This window comes from Medicago sativa, chromosome 6 (assembly GCF_051527215.1).
Source record: "Medicago sativa cultivar Bolivia chromosome 6, Bolivia_mono, whole genome shotgun sequence".
In the NCBI taxonomy this organism is placed as follows: Eukaryota; Viridiplantae; Streptophyta; class Magnoliopsida; order Fabales; family Fabaceae; genus Medicago; species Medicago sativa.
This window is the reverse complement of record NC_140754.1, coordinates 1,659,440-1,683,374: the sequence shown is the minus strand read 5'-3', so window position 1 is coordinate 1,683,374 and position 23,935 is coordinate 1,659,440. Positions and strand designations below refer to the sequence as shown.

Genomic DNA, 23,935 nt, shown 5'->3' with positions numbered 1-23,935 from the left:
TATTAAACCCATACCACGAGTGTCAATTATTATATGCATATACAGTCGTTTGTTGTTTTGAGGGAGAGGCTGTATGATTATAATTATAAATTATGATTATTTTTGTATATATACAACACAACTAACATATGTTTCTTCTCTAAAAAAAACTAACATATGTTTCATAAGTTATAATTGATTTTAATGGTCTACCTGAACTTTTTAGTCACAATTTTGAATAAGAAATCAATTGTTTGAATCTTACCAACTTTTAAACAAACTTTATATTAAATCAATAATAATTTTGAAATCTAGAGGCATAAATCCAAATAAAACTCAACATTGGTCGATTTTTAAGCAAATATTTAGAATAAAATTGTTTGTATTAGAATTAGTAACATAATTAAATTATGATGTGATTGATTATACCATTGTAATATTTAACGTTCAAAATATGAAGTGTTGTGTTATTTCGACACACAAATTTGACATGAAATTTCAACCACAAATTAGATGATTAACATAGTTTAAATATGTGGCTAATGATATCAAGTAGATGATTAATGAATTTAATAAATTTTCGCAACTCATTTGTCAAAAGGGTTAATAGTGTTTTTCGTCCCCTGTAATTTAGGTCATTTCTGGTTTTCACCCCTATAAAATTTTCGGTTTGGACTCCGTCCTCGCAAAATAGTGTCTAAACTTTATCCTCTCTCCACTTTTTAAAAGAATTGAATAACTAACTTTGAAGGTACACATCTCTTCTCTTTGCATACTTTGGATCCACACATTTTTGAGTTGATATTCCAACATTGTGATATTATAAAAACCATACTTTGCTGACATGCTCACCTAAAAGTCTAAAACACCAAAGAAAGAAAAAAAAATATGAACTAAAGAGAGAGAATAATTAACCATGTGCATTCTTGCATCTACCAAAGATTTTGGCCCGCCAAAATGATATAGTTCATGCATAGACAAGAATATTGAGTACTACTATACAATTGTATTGCAAATGATAAGAGTACAACTACACAACAATTGTATTGCAAACGATAAGAGTACAAACTACAAAACACACAAGCAGATAGCTTTGTTCACACATTCAAAGAAATCAACAACTGCAGACAGATACAAATAAAGGAGACAATGAACAAGCGCAAGAAAGCTCGAAAAGTTTGAGATCATGCTCATGTTCCTACACTAAACAACCACATACACTAAACAACCGCATAAACTAATCTACACTACACAAACACAATTAATCTATATCTAATGTCGAAATACTAGTCATCAACAAGGTTCCTTGGAGTTCCATCTGCATTGCTGCCGCCCAATCTCTTCCTCTCTTCCTCTTATTAGCAACACCGGCACCAATCTCTTCCTCTCTTCCTCTTAGCAAGACCAGCACTAAGATATTCCTGAAAACAACAATCAAAAGCAAGTATCATAACAAATTAGAAAAAAAAAATATACCCTTCAAAATCAAAATTAATCAACACACTTATAAAAAAAATCAACATAGTTTTTGGTTTCTTAAATCATAAAGGTATATAAATATTTTTCTAATACGATCAATAAAAGAGAAAATATATAAACACAGTTTTGTTCTTAAATCATAAGAGTGTATTTTAATAGAAATTATTACAAAAAAAAAAAATACCTCTCTGTTTCAAGTTAAGCAACAATCTAGCAACAGCCACACCCTTGTCTGCCACACCCTTGCCTTGTGTAGTTACTATCAAATGCATTAATTCCCGTTTTCCAGCTCGGTTGTAAATGATATCTTCCTCTACCCTTTTAAGCTGCAAATCTTTGCAAATCTTAGCAACTTCACTTAAAAGAGCCATATCATCCACCCATTGGCCCATCTTGGAAGTATCAACAGCTGGAACGTGTGGAACGTGTGGAAAGTGTGAAAATGAAGTAAAATTGGTGCTGCTAGTAGCCATGCTGGTACTTGGAAGAGCAGAAACTAATTTCGGGATGGTAAATTTTGTGTCAAACAACTTTTTTGCTGCTTCCAGAGATGCCCAATCAGCAGGTATATAAAACTGATAGAATAAAACAAAACAAACCAAATAAGCTTAAGGTTAAATTTGTAGAAAAGAAAGAAAGAAAAAAGAAAAGAAGTCATTACATTTTTTTTTTCATTATTGTTCGGATCGCAACAAGTCTCTTGCGCACCTCCGGTCCCGTTTTCTTTGCACCGTATTGTTCCTTAGCTATGTATACATTCAACATCTTTGCCACTCTTTTCCATGTGTCGTGTTGAGATAAATCAAAATCCAGAAAGTAGGGCTGGACAACGGGCGGTTCAGGGCGGTTCTCGGTCTCAAAATCCGAAACCGGTCAAACCGACGGTGTGAATATTACAGTCCATTTCCGTCCGTTTGAGCCTACGGTTTCGACAGTTGGCGGTTCGACGATTTCAGCGGGTGGTCGGCTGGACTCCACCGGTTTTGGATTCTGGTACAAAAATTACAGAAAGAACGAAATAACAGCGAGGAAGAAAGGTTTTGGATTTGTAGGTATTCACAACTTATTACATGTGAAAAATGAAAAGGATTGTGTTGTCTGTGTTGATAATAAAGGAAGAAGTAGAAGAAGAAAGAGGTGAGATTTGTGGAGCTGATTGAGGAAAAGCTCTAGATCTGAAGGAATTGTAGTTGTAGTAGTGGCGGACTACTAGTTCCAGCAGGAGATGTGATGCGAGTATGCTGATGTGCAATGACTATGGTCATAAAGTAGTGATTTGAAAATATAAAATATTAAAAATATACATAAATTAATGCCTTGAAAGTGAATAGTTTTTGAGAGTTCCAAGACAATTGAGAGAGACAACACGTCTTCCCTGTGCAAGCCAGCTTTCACATTGTAAAAGTGTTAATTTTTATCATTCCTGGCATACAATCGGTAGGTTGCTGGGTACCGATGGATTGATTTTTGCAATCCGAATCCGACCGTCCATAACTGTATAAAATCGAAAAAGCATGAATCACCAACTCGCGGTCCATATACACCCGACCAGAATGGTCACGGTTTCACTGGTTTGGCCGGTTTTCGGGCGGGTATGGATATTCTGTCCAGCCCTACCAGAAAGTCCTTATGATTTGAAGCTATTTTATAAATTTTTCTCAACATGAAATTATCATGTTTAGAGGTCCAGCCAGGAACCTTATCCAAAATGGCGTAGAACTGAAAAATAAAAAATAGAGAAAACCTCTTATATATCAAAAACTCTTCCAGATCTAAGAAAATACATCAAAAAATAGAGAAAATAAAACTTACATCTCTTTCAGTCATGTTTGTGTTTGTGGTTGTCATCTTCAATTTGTTTATTTTGCGTGGTCTTTTGAATGAACAAGATGCAACACTGCTGCAAGTAGGTTGTTTTGTGAGATTTCTTTGCTTTCGTTTTTGAATGTTTCTTGCCATGTAAATTGTAAAATCAACACACAAATTTGATTATATATACACAAAAAATGTATTAACCACACTAGGTTAGGCTGTTGAACTGAATTAAAAAAGAATGAAGTAAATGGATTAAATTTGATGGGTTTTGATGGGATCGATATCTAAAAAAAGAGAATGAAGTAAATGGATTAAATTTGATGGGATGGATAGTTAAGAGTGGAAAGAGAAGGAATAGATGGGATGGGGATGTACTTTATATTTTTTATTTGAAGATGAAAGAATAAAGAGGAGAGATGAGCAATGGCCACCGATGGCAGAATTGAGCTCTCCTCATTTTCTTGTATCTTAGGGTTAGGATAAAGAAAATTGCTTTTTTGACAAAGAATACTTCCAATTGACACAAGTAAATGACCTAAATGCCCCTGGCGGTAGTTAACTACCGCTGCTGTCTTTCCCCCCAAAACCAGCAAACCCCTACCTCACCTATTCATTCATCACCTTTCTCATTCCAAAACCATACCAAAAAAAAAACCTCATTTCAAAATTTTTGTGTCAAAATCTTGCCTCAAAATCATTGCTGATCGAATGCTAAGACGTTTCTACACACAAAATGCATCAAAGAACAGGTATTACAACGTTAAAATCCATTACATTTGATTGATTTTTCTGGTTTTTTTTGCACTGTAACGCGTTGTAGCGGCAGTTAACTACCGCTGTTAGTGAGCGACTGTTAACTGCCGCTGGACACTTAGAAAATTTTCAAAATTTTCTAAGTGGCAGTAGCGACTGCCAAATTTTTTTTCCCAATTTTTCTTCTTTTGTTTTTTTTTGTTTGTTTATGTTATTATATGATATTAGATACATGTTTATTAATTAGTTTAGTAATTGTATGTTGTTTATTTATAGATAATGTTGAGAATGCGGGTGATGATCCGGGTGATCGTAAACCTAGAGTTGTCGATTCCAATAAGGTTGAAGCTCCCGCTAAGGTCGAAGTCTCCGTTAAAGTGGAGACTTCAAGCGTCAATTCCGATGTGTGGAAACTTCGTGACAACGAAGTGGACACGTCTCATTTCTTTTCAACCCAAGACACATGGAAAGATAAAAAACGAATTGCTCGGTTGGGTCCGTCGACAAGCAAATAGGGCTGGATTTACGGTTATCATTAGAAGATCTTGTGAAGGAAGAAATGCTATGTTGGAGTTGGTTTGTGAACGGAGCGGCGAACACAAAGTACCGAAGACAAAAGTGAAGCATGAAGGAATGGGATCAAGAAAATGTGGGTGTTTGTTCAAGGTGCGTGGATATGTCGTTAGGGAAGATAATGCTTGGAAATTGGCTATTCTTAATGGCGTTCACAACCATGAGATGGTGTCGTATGTAGCAGGGCACCTTCTTGCCGGAAGATTAACGGAGGACGACAAGAAGATTGTACATGACTTGACCGATTCTTCGGTGAAACCAAAAAATATTTTGACAAATTTGAGGAATAAAAGGAAAGAGTCCATGACAAATATCAAGCAAGTCTACAATGAACGTCATAAATTCAAAAAGGAAAAAAGGGGTGACTTGACGGAGATGCAATATCTAATCACAAAGTTGGAAGAGAATGGATATGTTTATTACGTAAGAGAAAAAAAGGAAAGTCAAATCGTTCAAGACATATTTTGGACTCATCCAACATCGGTAAAGTTGTTTAACAATTTTCCTACTGTTTTGATAATGGATTCCACATACAAAACCAACTTGTATATGATGCCATTGTTTGAAATAGTTGGAGTCACCTCAACCTATTTGACATATTCAGTTGGTTTTGCATTTATGACGTCAGAGAAGGAGCATAACTTTACTTGGGCTTTGCAAATGTTGCTTAAACTTCTTGGACCAAATAGTGATATGCCTAAGGTGGTAGTGACCGACAGGGTCACTAGTATGATGAATGCCGTAAAAAATGTTCTCCCCGGTAGTAGTGCAATACTTTGTTATTTCCATGTTGGCAAAAATGTTAGATCAAGAATCATCACCGATTGCAAAGTTGAACAAAATGTTGTTATGGTGGATGGGCAAAAGAAGATTGTCGACGAGGAGAAGCATAGTAAGTTGGTTGATACCATATTTGATGCATGGGAAAAATTGGTTGAATCTCCTACTCAAGAGTTATATGCGGGTAATCTAGTGGAATTCCAAGATGCTTGTAAGGATCATCCAAAGTTTCTTCACTATGTTCAAGAAACCATATTGAATCCTTTTAAGGACAAACTAGTGAGGGCATGGACGGACCTTGTGTTACATCTTGGGTGTAGGACCACGAATAGAGTTGAAGGAGCTCATGGTGTGGTGAAGGAATATTTGTCCACCTCCAAGGGTGATTTGGGTACTTGTTGGCAAAAAATAGATGAGATGTTGGCAAACCAATTTGGGGAGATACAATCATCGTTTGGTAGGAGTGTTACGGTCTTGGAACATAGGTACAAAGATGTCACTTTGTACTCCGGGTTGGGGGGTCACGTGTCTAGACAAGCCATGAACTTTATTTTTGTGGAAGAAGAGTGTGCTAGGAAAACCTTGTGCATTGAGAAGAAAACTTGCGGTTGTGTTCAAAGGACGTCGTATGGCCTACCTTGTGCATGCTTCATTGCTATGAAAATCCATCACAACATACCCATTCGATTGGATGAGATACACCCGCATTGGCATAAGTTGTACATGGGTGAAGAACAAAGTAATGAAGATTTGTTTTCGGTCGCGGAGGAGTGGCATGGTATCCAAGAACGTCTCCAAAGAGTTTCGTTCCAAATGAAACTAGAAATCAAAGAGGCTTTGCAGTTGTTAGCGTTTCTGGAGGCCACATTGTTGTCACTACCTCCAAGAAAGGTGGCAACCAAAGGAGCTCCCAAAAAAATCAAAACCACACGTGGTAGGATCCCATCTTCGTGGGAGACTATTCATTCTCAACATCTGGAAAGTCAATCTTCACCACGGAAAAAATCTTCACAAACTAAAAGAAAAGGTGCTCGCATTGGCATTTCTCCGGTTCCGGTTCCTAAGCCTAGCTTGGTTTCAACAAGTTATGATCCATCCAATCCTATGTATTGCATGCCAAAATTCATGAGACCATACATTGAGAGAGTTGTGGATGTTATTGGTGACGGCTATTATGGGTTTAGGGCTATAGCGGAAGCCTTGGGTTTGACGCAAGAAAGTCATGTTATGGTGCGGAGAGCACTTATTCAAGAGTTAAAGAGCATAGGAGCAAATACATCGAGATATATGCGAGCGAGGATCGTTACAACTACATCTTGGATGGATTGTATCCTCCCAAAAATCCTAGTAGCTTTGCACCTCCTGACAAATGGTTGACATTGCCGGATATGGGAAACATCGTTGCATCATGTTACAATAGGCCGGTGTTAGAGATGACTACATGGAAAGACTACATCTCTGAGACTTTTTTCCCACTTAGAGGACGACCTCCGGTTAACCTGAAAAGCAACATGATTTGCCTTGGTCTAATCCCAAATCATTTTGTCCTTCTTTCATTAAAAGATGGTTGCCCACTACCTCCAACATCCCCGTAGTGGAGAAATCACAGGAGCGAAGAGGCAGCAACATGGGAGGATGAATTCTTGGATCAACACGATCGTTTCCGAACACTCATGGACATTGAGCTCAAAGAGAGACCGGTTCCACCAAAAAAGCCAACAAATGAAGACAATCCAATTATGTTTGATGAAACTCCGATTAAAGAAAACACCTAATTTGAAGATGTTCTGGAACATTTAGATGATTTGATTTAATTAGATGAAATGTGACACTTTTTGGTCGGTGTTAATCCGATTTTTGGTTGATACGCGCCGACGTATTTTTTTTGGATATATAATGTAATGACCAATTTTTTGGGTGATATGTAACTAACCTTTAACTATTTATATGTATATCAATATATTTGAGTTTCGCATTTATTAGTAATTAATGTACATTACGTGTAATGTTTTGCATAATGTGGAAAATTTGATGAATTTCAAACAATTGTTAAACGTTAACGCATTATCGGTTTGGTGTAATGTAACAGAATAATTGATAAACTATTACATGTTGATGTTTATGATTGCTGGATGTTGTTGTTTCGGTTTGATTTCCTCCGGAATTGCCGTTTGAAATTACAGGTAAAACAGGACACATTTCCTGGGAAAATACAGTGCAGACTGCACTGGTTCTGTAACTGGTGTGAGCGGCAGTTAACTGCCGCTGGAAGCCAGCGGTTGTTAACAGCCGGCGCATACTTCAGCGGCAGTTAACAGCCGCTGGGGGTAAAATGGTCATTTACTTGTGTCAATAGGAAGTATTCTAGGTCAGAAAAGCAATTTTCTAGGATAAATGGGTTTGGGCCCAAAGTATACAAAGTCTAATAAAACCTTAAAATATGAATTTCTAAAAGACGAAACAACCAACCATATCTTTATAAACAACTTATTGCTTGTATTTCTTTTTAAATCTTATTAAAAACTGATACTAAAAGTTATTTTTTAATATTATATAGTTATAAAAACGAGTAATATTACTTCTTTTGCAAGTGGGGTCAAGTAATATTATATTATTACTTCTTTTAAATGTGAGACCAATTAGTTGAATTAAAGATAAATGTTCTTTTAGGAAAAATGTTGTAATTATTACTTAATTAAAACTCAAAACTTATATTTTTAAGATAAATTTTCTATATTATAAATGTGATTAAGAGAGTACTTTTTCAACACCATGTCTGACTAAAAGTGTGTATATTGAATTAAAGTGATTTACTATTTTTTTAAACTAAAGTGATTTACTATTTTTTTAACAGTCGCTGGGGTAAAATGGTCATTTACTTGTGTCAATAGGAAGTATTCTAGCTCAGAAAAGCAATTTTCTAGGATAAATGGGTTTGGGCCCAAAGTATACAAAGTCTAATAAAACCTTAAAAGTATGAATTTCTAAAAGACGAAGCAGCCAACCGTATCTTTATAAACAACTTATTGCTTGTATTTCTTTTTAAATCTTATTAAAAACTGATACTAAAAGTTATTTTTTAATGATATATAGTTATAAAAACGAGTAATATTACTTCTTTTGCAAGTGGGGCCAAGTAATATTATATTATCACTTCTTTTAAATGTGAGACCCGTTAGTTGAATTAAAGATAAATGTTCTTTTAGGAAAAATGTTATAATTATTATTTAATTAAAACTCAAAACTTATATTTTTAAGATAAATTTTCTATATTATAAATTTTTAAGATAAATTTTCTATATTATAAATGTGATTAAGAGAGTAATTTTTCAACACTATGTCTGACTAAAAGTGTGTATATTGAATTAAAGTGATTTACTATTTTTTTAAACTAATGTGATATATATTTAAAACAAAATTAATATTTTTAGTCTCTTAACTTAACTTTGAGTAATAGTTTGGTCATTTTCTTTTTCATTTCAATTGTCCTTCTGTATATTTAGATATGAATTTTCAAGTTTCAAATTCATATTTTTATTTTTTTATGGCCTCTCAATTTTTCAAAGCTATGATCTTTCATCCATGTTTGCATATGAATATTAGATTTGATGTTTGAAAATTCATATGTAAATTGACTTAAAAGACAAAATTAAAATGAATAAAAGCTAAAGGAATAAATTGTTACCCCAAATTAAATCAAGCGATTAGTCTCACGGACCTCTGATGTTCTCATTTTTCTCTCTTATCATTGTAGTAACATTTTTTTATTCTATTTTTTGCACTCCTTGTGGTCAATTCGAATGGTTTAATTGATATAATTTTGGATTTAAAAAAAACATATTAACATTTATTCATAAAAGATATCATCTTCGGGCAATTATTTTTTCTTGATACATTAAAAATATGGATATGTATCACATAAATTATATTCTCTTCGTTCCAAAATAACCAAGTGATTTAATCATTTTGCATATATTAAAAAGAGAAATGATATTTGTACAACCATTTTGTGACAACTTTTAGACAACTTTCTCTCTCATACTCACATTATATTCTTACTCTCTCTTTCTTTTTCTCTCTCCATTGTTTTTGACCAATAAAAAGAGAGAAAAGGAAGGTTGTCAAATAGGTTGTACCAAATGGTTGTTCAAATATCATTGCTCTATTAAGAAAAATTTATAGGTGAAAGATAGAGAAAAATGGTTTTGGTGTCATTGTCATGTAGTAATACATTCACCGTTATCATAAATACAAAATGAAATATATTGAATTGAGAATTATGAAATTAACATTAATTATATATTTTTGAAAAATATCTATTAATTTTTTGGTAGATTATAAAATAACTAATTTAATTGGCGCAATGCTTAAAATATATATCACCTGTCGGTCAAAAGGAGGAAAGACAAATGTAAATAAAAAAAATAAAAAATAACATCAATAATTTGCAATGGCCATGCTTAGTTACACATCAATAATTTGTGCATTAATTCTTCCTATGCATCGTCTTCCAAATTCATCGTTGGAAACGTTGCAAATACCCAATTCTTACATTCATCGTTGGAAACGTTGCAAATAACATCAATTATTGTGGAACTTGTCTCGAGTTCATGATTTCATAACTCAGCTGTTGAAACAACAACATAGGAACACATGTGAGTTCATGGGACCTTGGTTTACCAGCATGAACTATTTGGTCTCTAGTGATCCCATCAACTTCCATCACATGTTAAGCAAGTGTTTTGACAATTATGTTAAGGGTCGTGAATATCATGAGATATTTGAAGCCTTTGAAGATGGAATATTCAACACTGATTTGGAGACATGGAAATACAATAGGTCTCTTTCACTCTATTTTGAAAATAAGAGATTTTGAATTGTTTCAAAAGAAAATCATTCAAAACAAGTTGGAGAAAAGTTTGATTCCTTTGGTGGATCATGTACAACAACAAGGGTCACCGGTGGATTTACATGATGTATTCAATCGTTTCACATTCGACAACATTTGTTCTGTAGTTCTTGGATGTGATCCTAATTGTCTTTCTATTGATTTTCCCGATGTCGCGTGTGAGAAGGCTTTTAACCAAATTGAAGAGGGCATATTCTATAGACATAAAGTGCCTAAAAGTGTTTGGAAGTTGCAAAAATGGCTTCAAATTGGTGAAGAGAAAAATATGACCAAGGCATGCAAAACCTATGATCAATTTGTATATGCAAATATTAAGTCAAAGAGGGAAGAACTAAGCAAATGTAGAAAAAAATAATGAAATGGTTAATTTGCTAACAACTTTGATGAAAGAAGAGAAGGGGTCACAAGTAGTAATCCATGATGATAAGTTTTTGAGGGATGTTGCATTCAATCTCTTTGTAGTAATCCACAAGGATCAGCTTGCTTCTCAACAATCTGCTTCTTGAAGTTATGGATTCAGAACTTTTGTGGCTGAATTTAAACATTCCTTTGGCTTCAAGCTTCTTGATTGAGAATGCATTTTCCAGTCCCATCACAAACTGAACACTCTTCGGCACCTCCAGGTCCATGCTTTAAGCAACCATTAATCCTATCATTCACAATATCCTGCAACACAACAAGATTGTTTCAAGTTCAAAATGACATATACGATGGAAAATATATCCACCATTCGGTACTTTAGAGTGTGTTTGGCCGACATGTTATAAAGGGACATATCGGCTTACGAGGTCATAATTATGTCTGGTGAGTGTAGTTTTTACAAAATCACAGTGGTTCACCCTAATTTTGACAAACTCACTATGTTACCAAACAAGCACTAATTCGTCTCCGAATAGGTGAGTTAATGTAAAAATAAAATAAATTATTACCACAAGTAGCTCATGGAGTCCAAGGGGTGCAGTGATAATGTATGACACACCAGGGTGTTGCTTTGCTGCCTCTGCACTCAAGGCAGGAATATCCTGCACATGATCTTGCCGAATTAGATTTAAGTTTGAGCATTTGAGATATTTTCTACGAGATTGATTTTGATACACCGTAACAAATCACAACCAATCATTCGTGTGACATTAGAAGTAGTTATGATTAAAGTCAGACGTTTTTAATGATCTAACGATTATGATTAATTGACAATGTAAAAAATCTAAACTGCAGTTATATGGAAATCTACCTCATTAAAATGCTTCCCGGTAGCGAGGAAAAAGGGACTGATAATAACGCGAAGTGCACCTTGCTGAGCACAAGATTGAAAAGCATCTGCAATTGATGGTTTTGCTAGTTCCGGAAAATTTATAAAGATTATGAAGCATCAAGATTGTGCTCTATGACTCTACAACTATGTCATGAAATGTAAATCTAGCTTCAAGATCAAAAATGAAAGAAAGGGTAAGAAACTTAAATGTATTTCCTCATGAAGGGAAAAATGTTTAGTTGTCCACACCAAACAACCCAAAGGATAATGCTAATAATCTTAAGATAATGCCAGAAAGCTTAATTAAGCTTTCTATAAGTGCTTAATTAAGCTTTTATAACATAAAGTTATTATATAAGTGCTTATATATAAACTGTGTACATCATAGAAGTTAACATAAAGCCTGATTGTTTAAATATGTTATAAAACTCAACAAATTGAAGAAAATGCAACACAACACATAGGTTTAACAAATAGGTTTAACAAATAGGCTTAATTAAGCTTTCTATAAGTGCTTAATCATAAGATTGCATTCAATTAATTCATTTTCATGAATTAAATTGATGCCGGTGTTGTGCCAGTGTCAATGCCTCGAATAGGTTTAACATGAAGAAAAAAACTCAACAAATTGAAGAAAATTACCATATGAGCAGGCTCCACAATCTTGTATCCGGTTTTGTTTCTAAACATCTCCACAAATTTATCTGAAATTCAAAACAAGATAACATGTTAAATATCAGAATCAAAACATTCTCAATTTCATATAACTAATTTCATCAAATTCTTCTTACCAAGCATAAGATTGGCTTCATTCCGATTTGAACCATGATCCACAATTATCACTGCATCATCAGGACCAACCCCAGAAGAGTGCTTAATAGAGACTTTGAAGAAAAACTGAGAGAATTTGATCTCAAAAACTAATACATAAAAATAACAGCAAAACTAACTGAAAATTAAAATATTTTGTGTGACACAACAAATTCTTCATCTTTTCCTCAATTCTTGTTTCTTAACAATTGACAAAATTTTGTGAAGATGTAATTTTAATAAATTGTAAAATCTCAAAGAAAATTGATACTTTAATGCCAACTATTTTTTTGTGCAGTTGGACATGGACCACAAATATTAGCCACATGCAGAGTATATTTTGTTTTTACATAGAGAGTAATTAAACTATATCTCAATATCCCAATATTTCCTTGTCATCCTCCTTCTTAACAAGAATAAATCTGCTTATAGATAGGAGAAAAAAAAAATACAAGAATCAAATCACTCTTTTTTTTTTGGTTCAGAAATAAATCTATTGATTTATTAATGCAACACATTAAATTTTTGAACGATCACTTTTTAACCCTTAGCTCAAATCAATTGAGCTACTCAACCCCATGTTGAAAATGAGTAGTACAATCGAAGTAAAAATGAATTACAGTCTCTGATGAAAACAATAGAAGCATATGAACCAAATTAGTAGCATAGCTCTTAGAAGTCTTCGACCAACTTTGGACCCGCTTTAACTTCTTCCGGTGTCTCCACAACATTCACTCAGAAAGAAGCAAGAAATTCTACTCTTGAGAGTAACCAATCAAATGCCGAATGAGGCAACAAAAGTTTAACCATCAACCAAAAACCACAACGCAAGATTTAACTGCTAAGAGTAAGCAGCGATCCAACGCTTAACCATCCAGCAAAAGCCACAACTCAATGCTTTTGAGTCATAATTTAATGTTATTATTATCAAATATAAATAAATGTTTTTTGGTGTGACTACCAAAAAAATAACACTAATATGTTTAACACTCACACAGAAGAACATTTTGAGCACTCTCACTAATTGACAATCAGTTTCATGTGTCATAGGCTCATAGCCAAATCAGATTATTTATTTAATCTTGAATCTTCTGTAAAGGATCCTTGACAACATTGGATACACTAATCTTCTTGAAAAAACTCCAAAAACCAGAGAAATTAGTAAACCACTAATTTCGTTCATGACCTTACATTCTCTCCTACTATCTCGAACATTTCCGTCTCGTTAGTCAAATATACAACGAAGGACTAACGGGACCAGTGTGACAAAACGTTAGAAACGACTTATTATTTCCGTTTACATGAAAACGAAGTAGGAAATAGGGTGCAAGTTAAGGGATGAAATTGGAAGTTCACTCCAAGTCCAAGAAGTTTATCTACAAGAAGCAATCTTCTTTGAAGCCAAGGTTTCCAAATAGTTGCAGCTCAATAAATATACACATTCCTTTGGTTTTCAGCTTCATCTCTTCCTCATCAACCTCCAAGCACAATAAGGAAGTGCATTCAAAACTGTGAAGTTTCATAAATTATTGACGGAGTATGCATTTTCCAGTCCCAGCACAAACTGAACACTCATCTGCAACTCCAGCTAGCTACATGCTTTAAGCAATAATTGTTCCTATCATTCACAACATCCTGCAACACAACAAGGTGGTTTCAAGTTCAAATAGGAAAATATGATACAAAATAGATCTGTTATGCAGTATTCTAGAGTGTGTTTGTTCAACGTGTTAGAAAAGGACAGAACTGCATACGAGGTCATATTTTATGTTTGAGATATTTGAAACAAAATGAAACTGAACACAATTTTGATTTTACTAAAAGGGGTGGAAGAAACTTTTTTGATTCATTTCATTTTGAATCAAACACTACCATAGATTTGTATCCTTTCCACATTCACATGCAGTTCATTTTGAATCCCATTGTAGAATCATTGTCAAATTTGAGGTGCAAAAGTGAGCATTGACATATTCCACTCTAGCCAATGTCAACTGTTAAGATTTTTACATTGGATGAAATATGTCATCTCTCACCTTACAGGATGGTTTTGTAGGAGTAAATTAAGCCCACCCAAATTCTAAGATTAGCCCCAAAATGGAGAATGGACAATAGAGTGAAAGCAGCATGTGAAATGCTTCCAATGAAGAAAGTATGTGACCATTTGCTAGATTATCCCCATTTCATTAGTAAATTCAGTCATGTCCTTGACACAATCGAACTCTACGATATGGTTCATACTTGTGGCCTATCCCTTGAGAAATAATACCAATCTTGATTCCTAAAAAGAACTTGACATAGCTTAAATTCATTCCAAAGAGTAACCTAATACCAGAGGGGTTAATATTCATGTCTCATCGTGATAAAATCAAGACTAATTAACACAAAAACGAATTGTATTAATAGGGAATCGAAGGTAACACAAATAACATAGGTAAAAAAACTAGATATGTTAAATAGTTAACACAAAAACTAATTAACAATAACGAAAAGAAAAAGAAAATTAAATACACTCCTCCATCTAGGAGGCAATTGATCCATTCTTCCTTAGATTATTGGGATTATTGGGTGGACCAAAGCTGTCAAAACAACCGCACATAATGCATTCAAAAAATGCATCAAGCCACGATTCCCTTGTAGCATCACTCTTACTTCTTGATACTTCCTTGCTATAAACTTCCCAAACTTGAGTGATGTTACCCCATAAGCTTGATAGGCGTACAATATTGAAAGAATGAATTTTTCAACATCTTCTAATAAATCCATTACACCTTATATATGTTTCCTTCTGTTTATAATGATACTCAACACTAAGTAGGCATCATTTGCAATGTCAACATTTTTGGATGCTTGATTTCAAGATGTGTTAAGGTTTAAAATGTACAAAGTCTGGAACTACACTAAGTAGGCATCATTTAATTTGCTAACGTTAGTTGGATCTTCAGATTTTTTATTTTAATTAACTGAATGATATAAAAAGTCATAGGGAAGAAAAAAAAGAAAAGAAGAAACTACAAAAGATTTGATGAAGATAATTAAGAGACCAAAAAAAAAAAAGACCAAATAAATAATTAAACCTTAAATATCATTTTGCTCCCTCAGCTTATTTTAAAAATTCAATTTAATCCCTTAACTTTAAAACTGTTCAATATGGTTCCTTAACTTATTTTGAAATTTCAATTTTATTTCTTAACTAATGCAAGTTAATGCAACTTGGTCTTTTAACTTATAAAAATTATCGTATCCATCTATTGAGGAACCAAGTTGTATTAATTTACACAAGTTAAGGGACCAAATTACATTAACTTACAGAAGTTAAGGGATCAAATTGGCCAGTTTTATAGTTAAGGGGACCAAATTAAACCCTTAAAATATCTTTTTTACGCAATCTCTAAAATAAGTTAAGAGACCAAGTTGAAAGGTTTAGAGTTAAGGGACTAATATGAACTTTTAAAATAATGTAAGAGACCAAAGTGATATTTAAGCCAATAATTAACTTAGTTGATGTTCCTTGTTTAATTTCAAAGTGGTAGCTAATATAATTTATAATTTAACAGTAAAATAATATAACGTTGCAAAATTTTCTGCTTTTTTTAAAAAATAAAAATAAAAATTGATAGATAATAGATATGTAACACATTAATGTAACACATTAACGTATATATTATCCATTCTTACATGACATACATGACTCAAGAGTCATATTTAATACATGAAGAATGACGGGGATGTATACTCTTTGCATTATATTTTGGTGGTTCATACATGTATGTAGTTGGTTTGTTGTTTGTGATTAAAATGCATGACTCCAATGTTCATATTTAATTCATGAAAACGAGAGAAAGTTATCTGTGTGATTTATTTAATATTTAAAATTGATTTTTTAATTTAAAATTAGTGATATATTAATTGTATCTTTATGATTTTTTAAATTAATAAAGTATGAATTCACCAAAGTATAATAGGTTTCTAAAATTATTTCTTTTTGTTAATTGATTTAAGCATGAGTGAATCAATTTACTACAACATTAACTATTGTAAGAACTTGAATTCTGGGTGCCTTGGCCCGTTTTTCCTTCCAAGCCATTGGCAGGCTAGCTTAGCGAATTGCTCAATCCTCATTACTCTTAGGCTTTGTTTGGGAGTTTGGAAGGGAAGGGAGGGGAGGACTTTGGGGGGTTGGAAATATATAGAAAAATGGACAAAAAATTCACATTTTTTGAAAGAATAGTTTTTTAGAGAATGATAAACTAATATTTATGATTAATATACTTTTAATTTTAAGAATATAATAACAACATAGATTGGATTTGAAAAATTCATATAAACCCTCCATAACCCCCCAAAACCCTCCCCCAATACAATTTTTGAGTTCCCCCAAATGAGGTCACTATTATTATGCTGAAATTGTTAGGTCGGACGCAGTGACCAGAGTTCGAACCTCGACTTATTAACTTGTGCTATAAATGTCTTTAATTAAGCTAACTTATCTTTATTAGCAGAATGTGTAACAGTTTGAATCAACATTTGGTTTATAAAGATTAAATGAGGCAGGTATTTAACATTTACTATAGAAATAAAAGAACTCTAATAAATTTACATATGTTTAAACACTCACACAAAAGAACACTTAACAAATTTCATTCCTGAACTTACCCTTTCTTTAATTTTTCCTATTTCATCCCTCAAAAAAATGAAAATAATTAATAATCTCTTAAGTTTTCCATCTTTTTAGTCCCTAATGAAAATAATAAGTAAAAGTTAAGTCAATTCTTTTCTTTTTTTAGATAGACAGAATGACAAAATCATCATAAACTCACACACAAAAGCGAAGGTCTCGAGGTTCAAACCCCGATCGTGACGTCCGATGTAACAATTTCGACATTTTTATCAATTAAGCTAGGATTCATGAAACAACTTTAAGTCAATTATATTAAACCCAACTCGTTAAACTCCATTCTAATAGTACATTTAACATACATTTTTTCAAAAGCATCTCCAATGATGTGTTTTTACATTTTATAACATAAATTGAGTTATTTGCATTAATTGAAAACAAAATATGGGAGTGTTTTTTAATTCGCCTATTCAAAGATGAATTAGTTATTGGATAATAAGAAAAATGATGTATTGGAAGCAAAGTATTTATGATCAAAAACTGAGTTAGTGTTGCGCCTCTCTCATGTCACATTGGAAACTGTCACTGTGGGATCTATTAGCATATTATATGTGGGAGAGGGCAGGTGTATTTGGGAAAGGGAGTCTAGCTGAACATAGTTAAAAAATAGGGCATGGTTTGTGTAGCCATTGGGGGGTGTAGGTAGAAAGTTTCTACTTTTTGGGCTTTATTGCTTGGTTACAATTTAAAACAGCTCTTTACAGCCCAAATTAAAATATTCATCTATCATGAGAGTTACTTTTACATTTTCTTAATTCTTTCTCAATTTTTTCCCGTAAAAATCAAACCTCTTCGAATTAACCAATTTGGACAAAAAATACCATCGTTCATTACATTTGGATATCTAAACAACAACAAAAAAAAATGGTGTTTTTGCAGTTTTTAAGAATCATAGGTTGAGAAAATAAACTCTCAATTACTATGCTTCATTCATTGATATTTATATTTGGTCTTTCTCAACTCTATAATTTATTTGTTTAAAAGAAACCCACCAATTGACATGTACTAAAGATGCACTAACTATTTTCTATTTTTTATCATATGTTTTAAGAGGTTATAATAATATGTTTTGAGATGTATGTATAATTAGGAAAAATGCTGATAAGTGCTTTTAAAACACTTAAGAAGAAGTTTAAAATAGGAATTTTATTTGGGATTTGTTTATTCAACACATTGAAACATGAAAAAGCAAATTTTTTTTACATGAAAGTCATCAATTGTTTTTAGTTTACGATGTTTTGCTATAATTTGTGTATTCGTGTTAGGGGTAGGAGAAGTAATCTCGTTTTTAGGGTCTAAAATCTTTAACACTAGAGTTTTCAAGGAAATAAATTATGCTTTTATTACTAAAATTTCACCACACTATAAAAAACAAAACCCTAGAATAAACAAAATATATATCAAAAATCCCTAAAATACCCTAGATACTGATATGAGAACTAGATATTTAAAATCCCTAAAACACACCAACTATGGAAACTAACAACACAACAATGAGAACCAATCACCTACCCCATCGCCTCCCCTCCGTTGAACCCGAAATGCGACCAACGTTAACCGAAAACATGACTGTCGCGAATGAAAGAATCAAAATAATTTTCAATTAGCTGCGTTTTCTCTTTTTACTTTTGGGGTGAGTTTTTCGATACTAACCGTAAAACCTCGTTCGGAATATGAATCCAGAATCTCCGAAGTTGGCCGTATTTTGTGTGAGATCCTGTTTGTTTCTTTAAATCTCGGTTACGTGGAAATGTTCATGACTGTGTGTGGAAAGAATTTGATGAGGTATCATGATTCAATATTAGAGTTCTTCTTCGATATGCTTATCAATTGTGTAGTTGCTTCTTTTATCTCTTGAATTACTTGTATTTTGGTATGTGCTATGTGGGTACTTGGTTATTCATTGTTGTTATTGTTGTTTGTTAGTCGACATATTACCAATGAAGAAGAAGACGGGGTTAATAAATCAAGAGTTAAGATGATATATTACTTATGAGGGTTTAGCTATGTCGGATTTAGTGCAATATCATCAATACTAACCACCAAGTTGCGTGAACAACATGAAATCATATTTAAAGAAAACCCTATCTTCAGTTTGTCAATATTTGTTATGTTTAATTGCTTTATCTTTTTGGTACTGTTCATCATGTCAACCTCACATGAAAAAAAACCCTGTTTCTAATTATGGTTATACTGCTTTTGAACGCAATCGTACATGGGTCGATCGGTTATGCGATATTCGAAGATGCATTTGTTGCTGCATTTCTGATCTGGTTAGCCATTCCTATGATCCTGTCATTCCACATGCGATTTGGCTCTTTAGATTCTTTGTTGGAACTCGTATGAGTTCTTCTGCTAGTTAATCATTGCTAATTAGTCGTTTTTAAAGTATGTTGCGTTTATGCAAGAAAGATCCTTCATAAATCAAGGGTGTTCATCGACAACTATAAGGTTTTGTAGTGTGGATCATTTGGAGAAAAGAAGCTCAAACGAGCAGTCTATGATAAAATTTGATGGTATGTAACGATATGTACAATTTGTTTAGTTTAAGTTTTCGAAATAGCCTATCATCGTATTGTATTGTTTGTAAAAAATGACGAAGATTATTTATAAAAGCAATATCACGTGATAAAAGGAAATTCAAGTTTCATACCGCCAATTAATAATTTGTGGTTTCCACAACATTTAATGAAAGATTAACAACATAGACTTAATAGGGCGTAAAAATATTGAACGCCAAATATGCGATAATATATTGGAGTGAGGTAACATTTATAGTGGGAGAGCTCTTTAGTTTTTCCACGAAAAGAAAAGCTAATATTATCTTTGCTATATTGTTAAAATATTTGATGGTTAACAACAAGTATATATGTATACTCGACAATTTTGTTTTGTGATAAATATACTTATATACTTATGATGAAATACTATGTATATCGATCTTACAACTATACCAATTATCTAATATTTTTTACAGATCTAATTTTTTTTTTAAAGAGATATCTCAAAAAAATGTATCTTACAAATATGATTGTGTTTTTCCATATCCGAACACATGTTTTACAAGTTTGATTTATGTAATCTTAAATACTACTAATAAAATAAATTCAAGTGGTTAAAAATTTGTCTCAAAGGAAGTTTGGCATATTTCAAGTTATATTAACCCAAAACATATATAGAATGTAAACATTTATTCATATTTATATGTAGAACCAATAAAAACAAGAAATGAAAGATAGCTTCCGATCAACTTTTAAGGAGAAAAAATGACCATTTATAATTACATTTTGTTGAGATAATTAGATTAAATCTATTAAACCCATACCACGAGTGTCAATTATTATATGCATATACAGTCGTTTGTTGTTTTGAGGGAGAGGTTGTATGATTATAATTATAAATTATGATTATTTTTGTATATATACAACACAACTAACATATGTTTCTTCTCTAAAAAAAAACTAACATATGTTTCATAAGTTATAATTGATTTTAATGGTCTACCTGAACTTTTTAGTCACAATTTTGAATAAGAAATCAATTGTTTGAATCTTACCAACTTTTAAACAAACTTTATATTAAATCAATAATAATTTTGAAATCTGGAGGCATAAATCCAAATAAAACTCAACATTGGTCGATTTTTAAGCAAATATTTAGAATAAAATTGTTTGTATTAGAATTAGTAACATAATTAAATTATGATGAGATTGATTATACCATTGTAATATTTAACGTTCAAAATATGAAGTGTTGTGTTATTTCGACACACAAATTTGACATGAAATTTCAACCACAAATTAGATGATTAACATAGTTTAAATATGTGGCTAATGATATCAAGTAGATGATTAATGAATTTAATAAATTTTCGCAACTCATTTGTCAAAAGGGTTAATAGTGTTTTTCACTCCTGTAATATAGGTCATTTCCGGTTTTCACCCCTATAAAATTTTCGGTTTGGACTTCGTCCTCGCAAAATAGTGTCTAAACTTTATCCTCTCTCCACTTTTTAAAAGAATTGAATAACTAACTTTGAAGGTACACATCTCTTCTCTTTGCATACTTTGGATCCACACATTTTTGAGTTGATATTCCAACATTGTGATATTATAAAAACCATACTTTGCTAACATGCTCACCTAAAAGTCTAAAACACCAAAGAAAGAAAAAAAATATGAACTAAAGAGAGAGAATAATTAACCATGTGCATTCTTGCATCTACCAAAGATTTTGGCCCACCAAAATGATATAGTTCATGCATAGACAAGAATATTGAGTACTACTACACAATTATATTGCAAACGATAAGAGTACAACTACACAACAATTGTATTGCAAACGATAAGAGTACAAACTACAAAACACACAAGCAGATAGATATTGAGTACTACACAATTGTATTGCAAACGATAAGAGTACAAACTACAAAACACACAAGCAGATAGCTTTGTTCACACATTCAAAGAAATCAACAACTGCAGACAGATACAAATAAAGGAGACAATGAACAAGCGCAAGAAAGCTCGAAAAGTTCGAGATCATGCTCATGTTCCTACACTAAACAACCACATACACTAAACAACCGCATAAACTAATCTACACTAAACAAACACAGTTAATCTATATCTAATGTCAAAATACTAGTCATCAACAAGGTTCCTTGGAGTTATATCTGCATTGTTGCCACCCAATCTCTTCCTCTTATTAGCAACACCGGCACCAATCTCTTCCTCTCTTCCTCTTAGCAAGACCAGCACTAAGATATTCCTGAAAACAACAACCAAAAGCAAGTATCATAACAAATTAGAAAGAAAAAAAAAATATACCCTTCAAAATCAAAACTAATCAACACACTTATAAAAAAAATCAACATAGTTTTTGGTTTCTTAAATCATAAAGGTATATAAATATTTTTCTAATACGATCAATAAAAGAGAAAATATATAAACACAGTTTTGTTCTTAAATCATAAGAGTATATTTTAATAGAAATTATTACAAAAAAAAATAAATAAAATACCTCTCTGTTTCAAGTTAAGCAACAATCTAGCAACAGCCACACCCTTGTCTGCCACACCCTTGCCTTGTGTAGTTACTACCAAATGCATTAATTCCCGTTTTCCAGCTCGGTTGCAAATGATATCTTCCTCTACCCTTTTAAGCTGCAAATCTTTGCAAATCTTGGCAACTTCACTTAAAAGAGCCATATCATCCACCCATTGGCCCATCATGGACGGATCAACAACTGGAACGTGTGGAACGTGTGGAAAGTGTGAAAATGAAGTAAAATTGGTGCTGCTAGTAGCCATGCTGGTACTTGGAAGAGCAGAAACTAATTTCGGGATGGTAAATTTTGTGTCAAACAACTTTTTTGCTGCTTCCAGAGATGCCCAATCAGAAGGTATATAAAATTGATAGAATAAAACAAAACAAACCAAATAAGCTTAAGGTTAAATTTGTAGAAAAGAAGGAAAGAAAAAAGAAAAGAAGTCATTACATTTTTTTTCATTATTGTTCGGATCGCAACAAGTCTCTTGCGCACCTCCGGTCCCATTTTCTTGGCACCGTATTGTTTCTTAGCTATGTATACATTCAACATCTTTGCCACTCTTTTCCATGTGTCGTGTTGAGATAAATCAAAATCCAGAAAGTCCTTATGATTTGAAGCTATTTTATAAATTTTTCTCAACATGAAATTATCATGTTTAGAGGTCCAGCCAGGAACCTTATCCAAAATGGCGTAGAACTGAAAAATAAAAAATAGAGAAAACCTCTTATATGTCAAAAACTCTTCCAGATCTAAGAAAATACATCAAAAAATAGAGAAAATAAAACTTACATCTCTTTCAGTCATGTTTGTGTTTGTGGTTGTCATCTTCAATTTGTTTTTTTTTTGCGTGGTCTTTTGAATGAACAAGATGCAACACTGCTGCAAGTACGTTGTTTTGTGAGATTTCTTTGCTTTCGTTTTTGAATGTTTCTTGCCATGTAAATTGTAAAATCAACACACAAATCTGATTATATATACACAAAAAATGTATTAACTACACTGGGTTAGGTTGTTGAACTCTCTGTTGTCAAACGCGGCCGCTCCCGGCGCGATCGCGGCGCGGAGCGGCCAAAATGAAGGGGGCGCGTCAAAACGCGACCGATCCACGCGTTTGTGGATAGCGGGTATCGCGACCGAGTTCATGCGACGCGGAGCGAGTCAATTGCGGGTCAAATCGCCCGCTTTTTCGGTTCGGAGCTCAAAACGACCGTGTTTTAGTTTTTGATGGTTGTTTCCGGTTAGATCCGGTTAGAACTGTGCGGGAGGTAGAGGAAGGAGAAGGAAGAGGGTTGTTTCGGGTTAGATCCGGAGAGATATGTGGGGAAGAAGAGGAAGGAGAAGGAAGAGGACGGTCAGATCCGGTGAGATCTGTGCGGGAGGAAGAGGAAGGAGAAGGAAGAGGGTTGTTTCCGGTGAGATCTGTGGGGAAGAAGAGGAAGGAAGAGGAAAGAGAAAGAGAAAAAAAATAAAGTTTTGGTCACGTGAATGGTTGATTTGTTGTTTCTGCTGCACAACTGTAAGCCTCTAACACACCCACTTCACTACAAATTTGTCCTTTTCCTTTCTTATCACTTATCAATTTTTTTAAAAAAATGAATCTTCTCTGTTTCAATAATTTACATTGGTTTTTTTTATTTTCAATAACGATTAATAATTAATAGTTAATGTGATTTAAAAAAGTCACACTCATAATAATCATAATAATAATTTGTTTTACTAAATTAATAGTTATAATACATGTTTTAAAGGAATACTAAATAATACATAGTGTGGTATATTGTTTTTAAATTATGGTATGATATATTATTTTTGTATTTATCAAAAAAAATATAGTATGATATATAGTTTATATATAAAT

At 32.9% G+C, this 23,935-nt stretch overlaps 2 protein-coding genes, 1 long non-coding RNA gene and 2 pseudogenes across 6 annotated transcripts; 2 read left to right on the top strand and 3 right to left on the bottom strand.

The window, feature by feature from the left end:
• Positions 1 to 1,020: 1,020 nt before the first annotated feature.
• Positions 1,021 to 2,772, bottom strand: LOC146911933 (uncharacterized). Its single transcript, XM_085718325.1, has 3 exons — positions 2,167 to 2,772; positions 1,643 to 2,033; positions 1,021 to 1,400 (listed from the first exon to the last, which is right to left on the bottom strand). Exons 1-3 carry the CDS (start codon positions 2,221 to 2,223, stop codon positions 1,390 to 1,392), a joined length of 459 nt encoding a protein of 152 aa, XP_085574451.1. The 5' UTR covers positions 2,224 to 2,772; the 3' UTR covers positions 1,021 to 1,389.
• LOC146911929 (uncharacterized) lies at positions 1,021 to 23,525 on the bottom strand. 3 transcript variants are annotated; one of them, XR_015014909.1, is made up of 5 exons: positions 22,867 to 23,524; positions 22,525 to 22,773; positions 22,048 to 22,401; positions 21,733 to 21,795; positions 1,021 to 1,377 (listed from the first exon to the last, which is right to left on the bottom strand). It is a non-coding gene; the product is annotated as an uncharacterized LOC146911929 (long non-coding RNA). The 3 variants fall into 3 exon arrangements; XR_015014910.1 differs by lacking the exon at positions 1,021 to 1,377 and adding an exon at positions 21,403 to 21,690 and having other exon boundaries at positions 21,751 to 21,795; positions 22,867 to 23,525; XR_015014908.1 differs by lacking the exon at positions 1,021 to 1,377 and having other exon boundaries at positions 21,403 to 21,795; positions 22,867 to 23,523.
• On the top strand, positions 4,197 to 7,755 carry LOC146911932 (PKS-NRPS hybrid synthetase cheA-like). The gene has a single exon (XM_085718324.1). It carries the CDS (start codon positions 4,306 to 4,308, stop codon positions 6,754 to 6,756), a length of 2,451 nt encoding a protein of 816 aa, XP_085574450.1. The 5' UTR covers positions 4,197 to 4,305; the 3' UTR covers positions 6,757 to 7,755.
• On the top strand, positions 9,718 to 10,794 carry LOC146911931 (noroxomaritidine synthase-like; annotated as a pseudogene).
• Positions 10,518 to 12,787, bottom strand: LOC146911930 (sirohydrochlorin ferrochelatase, chloroplastic-like; annotated as a pseudogene). Its single transcript, XR_015014911.1, has 5 exons — positions 12,332 to 12,787; positions 12,184 to 12,244; positions 11,520 to 11,631; positions 11,218 to 11,310; positions 10,518 to 10,954 (listed from the first exon to the last, which is right to left on the bottom strand). The product of XR_015014911.1 is annotated as a sirohydrochlorin ferrochelatase, chloroplastic-like (transcript).
• Positions 23,526 to 23,935: the final 410 nt, after the last annotated feature.

Bases quoted from the DNA above. Each gene is read 5' to 3' on its own strand.
- LOC146911932 (XM_085718324.1), top strand. From the start codon at position 4,306: ATGTTGAGAATGCGGGTGATGATCCGGGTGATCGTAAACCTAGAGTTG.
- LOC146911933 (XM_085718325.1), bottom strand. From the start codon at position 2,223: ATGTTGAATGTATACATAGCTAAGGAACAATACGGTGCAAAGAAAACG. The intron at 2,034-2,166 runs GTGCGCAAGAGA...TTATTCTATCAG, and splicing joins CAAAGAAAACGGGACCGGAG to TTTTATATACCTGCTGATTG.